The sequence below is a fragment of the Saccostrea cucullata genome, unplaced genomic scaffold, assembly GCF_032062105.1.
Source record: "Saccostrea cucullata isolate Sc308-1 unplaced genomic scaffold, CSIRO_AGI_Scuc_v1 ctg6695, whole genome shotgun sequence".
NCBI classification, from domain to species: domain Eukaryota; kingdom Metazoa; phylum Mollusca; class Bivalvia; order Ostreida; family Ostreidae; genus Saccostrea; species Saccostrea cuccullata.
In genome coordinates this window covers 4,332-7,450 of record NW_026933072.1, presented here as the reverse complement: position 1 = coordinate 7,450, position 3,119 = coordinate 4,332, and the positions used below count along the sequence as shown (strand labels likewise).

The following is a 3,119-nucleotide window of genomic DNA, read 5'->3' as shown; positions in this document are numbered from 1 at the left end:
TGTTGTAGGATTGCCGTTAGCAACAGACTTCAACGAGACTGTAGCTGTGGACCTTCACGAATTGGAACCAGGACTCTGGTACTTGCATGTCATCGATGAATTCACTCGTTTTAGTTCCGGGAGCATCATGAAATCTAAAAAGTCATCAGAATTTGTGAAAAAAATTCTTTGAGTGTTGGTTATCAAAACACGGAGCCCCAAAATGTCTGTATAGCGATAATGGCGGTGAATTCAATAATGAAGAAGTTCGTGACATGGCAGAAAATTTCAATATGGAAGTGAAGACGACGGCTGCGAACAGTCCATGGAGTAATGGTTTATTGGAGCGTCATAACAGAACACTGACTGAAATTCTCCAGAAATTAAGAGCTGAGAATGACTGTGAATGGGAGACAGCATTAAACTGGGCACTTATGGCTAAAAATGCTCTACATAATGTGCATGGTTTTAGCCCGTATCAACTGGTATATGGACGTAACCCCAATCTTCCTAGTGTGCTAATCGACAGACCACCAGCTCTGGAAGGTAGTACTATGAGTACAGTGGTTGGGAAACACATCGAGGCACTACACTCCTCTAGAGCAGCTTTCACAAAAAGCGAGTGTTCTGAGAGAAACAGAAGAGCATTGAGGAAACAAACACTATCAAGTGGTGATCAGTACCAGAATGGAGATCAGGTTTACTACAAACGGCCAGATAGTGAAAAGTGGAAAGGGCCTGGTGTAGTTATAGGGCAAGACGGTTCAGTTATCTTTGTAAGATATGGTGGAATTTGTGTTCGTGTTCATCAGTGTAGAATCAGAAAAACAAACACAGTCATGGACACTACAGATGGACCCAAAGGAGACAAAGTGATAGCACAACAGCAGGAAGGAGATAATTGCATACAAGAAAACAGTGACTCTGAATTTGAACAAGATAACTTGGATGAACAGATGGGTGGAGTGGACAGCGAAGATAATGAGGCCAACAACCAACAATTGGAGTTGAAGAAAGGACAAGTCATCAAGTAACAAGATTCACAGAATGGGGAAAGCTGTGTTGCAAAAGTCATTGGACGAACTGGTAAAGCAACGGGAAACAACAAACATTGGTACAACCTGCATTATTTGGAGCCAGAGTCTCACAAAGGAGCTGAAATTTCAGTTGATATGGAAAAAGTCCAGGATTTAGAGATTTGTGATAGTGAGAATGTGATGGTCTTGACTGACGTGTGTTTAGAACAAGCTAAACAAAAGGAACTTTTGTCTTGGAAAACAACAATGTGTATGTTGAGGAGAAGGACCAGAAATGTATTTCGACAAGGTGGATTTGTAGCCTCAAAGACACGGATGAAGGAAAAAAACACAAAGCCAGACTTGTAGCTCGGGGATTTGAAGAAATAGACAGAGAAGCCATACCAAAGGACTCGCCAACTTGTGGTTCAGATTCTGTCAGACTTGTCTTAACTGTATTGGCTCAGAGAAACTGGAGCGTTTACACTATGGACATTAAGACAGCATTTCTCAAGGTTCAGAAATTGGACGCAAGATTTACATCAGGCCGCCACCAGAAGCTGGTTGTAAAAGTGCAGTATGGTAAATGCGTAAATGTGTGTATGGGCTGTCTGATGCTTCTCTAAGCTGGTACAACAGAGTCAAAGAAGTACTTATTGGCAGTGGTGCAGAGGTTTCTAAATCTGATCCAGCAGTTTTCTTTTGGAAGAATGGTGACCAAAGAGTAGATGGCATCCTTGCTTGTCATGTAGATGACTTCTTATGGGGAGGATCAGCGGAATTCAAGAACAAGGTGATCAAAGAAATAAGAAAAACTTTTCTTGTTGGAAAGGAAGATGGTGATGAAAACAGTTCATTTTCATATGTAGGAATCGAATTGTCCAAACATGAGAAAGGTATTGAACTTAGCCAGTATAACTATCAGAAGAACATTCAGTTCATCCCTGTTGATAAGAGTCGTCTTGTAGATAGAGAGGCTGCACTAACATTAACAGAAAAAGAATGCCTTCAGTCGAAAATTGGGCAGATACTATGGACAGCACGACAAAGTCGACCAGATGTCATTTTTGATGCATCCAATCTAGCATCAAACTTCAAAAGGGCTAATGTTCAGACTTTGATTGAGGCAAACAAGATCATCAGAAGAATCAAGTCAGAGAAGGTTACCCGGAAATTTCAAAATCTTGGACAGCAAAGAAATATGAAGTTGTGATATTTTGTGATGCGTCCCTTCGGAACTTGTCTGATGGAGGAAGTCAAGGTGGACATTTTATTGCTCTCATTGGATCTGATGGGCTCTTCTCACCCTTAACCTGGCAGTCAAAAGGAATCTGGAGAGTAGCAAGAAGCACACTTGCGGCAGAGACACTAGCAATGGCTGACGCCATTGACACTGGAATGTACTTGGCTTCACTTTATGGGGAATTGACCAATAGACCAAACTTACCCATTATTTGTGTAACAGACTGTCACTCTCTCCAAGATGCAATTGAATCGACCAAGCAAGTTTCAGAAAAAAGGTTTAGAATGGAAACGGTATTAGAGAGTTGATCCAGCAAAAAACAATCACTGACGTAAAATGGATAGAGAGCGAAAATCAGCTGGCTGACTGTTTGACAAAGAAAGGGGCATCATGTCTGAATTTACTCAAAGCACTACAAAATGGTGTTTGTGTAAACAAGTGCTTGAGACAGTAAAGCGTCTCCAGGAAACTTTGTAAATAGTGTATATATGTTAAGTTTGCAAAGACAGTATTTAGTTGACTTTTGGTTATATTGCTGCCACAGGATAGTTGGCAGTTTTCTTTCTTAAAAGAAGAAGGGGAGTTTGTTACCAGTTTTGGGTCATTAGTCACCCCCAAGACAAAAACAGTAGAAAAAGATTTTTAAAGAATTTTCCTATATATCTATGTAAGTAAAACTTTGGTCGGCCATTGTAGCCCAACCCTAACCACGGGGGTCATGATTTGAACAAATTTCAATCTAAACTACCTGAGGAAGTTTCCATATAAATATGATGAATTATGTCTTTGTCATTCTTGTGAAGAAGATTTTTAAAGAATTTTCTGATATAGTTCTATGTAAAACTTTGGTGAGCCATATTGGCCCCGTCCTACCTCCGAGG

The 3,119-nt window shown here is 40.4% G+C and overlaps 1 protein-coding gene across 1 annotated transcript; it reads left to right on the top strand.

Moving 5' to 3' along the window:
• Positions 1-254: 254 nt before the first annotated feature.
• Positions 255-2,208, top strand: LOC134237225 (uncharacterized). Its single transcript, XM_062719327.1, has 3 exons — positions 255-1,009; positions 1,318-1,572; positions 1,659-2,208. The coding sequence occupies exons 1-3, from the start codon at positions 255-257 to the stop codon at positions 2,206-2,208; spliced, it is 1,560 nt and encodes a 519-aa protein (XP_062575311.1).
• Positions 2,209-3,119: the final 911 nt, after the last annotated feature.

Bases quoted from the DNA above. Each gene is read 5' to 3' on its own strand.
- LOC134237225 (XM_062719327.1), top strand. From the start codon at position 255: ATGGCAGAAAATTTCAATATGGAAGTGAAGACGACGGCTGCGAACAGT. The intron at 1,010-1,317 runs GTAACAAGATTC...GTGGATTTGTAG, and splicing joins AAGAAAGGACAAGTCATCAA to CCTCAAAGACACGGATGAAG. The intron at 1,573-1,658 runs GTATGGTAAATG...ACTTATTGGCAG, and splicing joins AAGCTGGTTGTAAAAGTGCA to TGGTGCAGAGGTTTCTAAAT.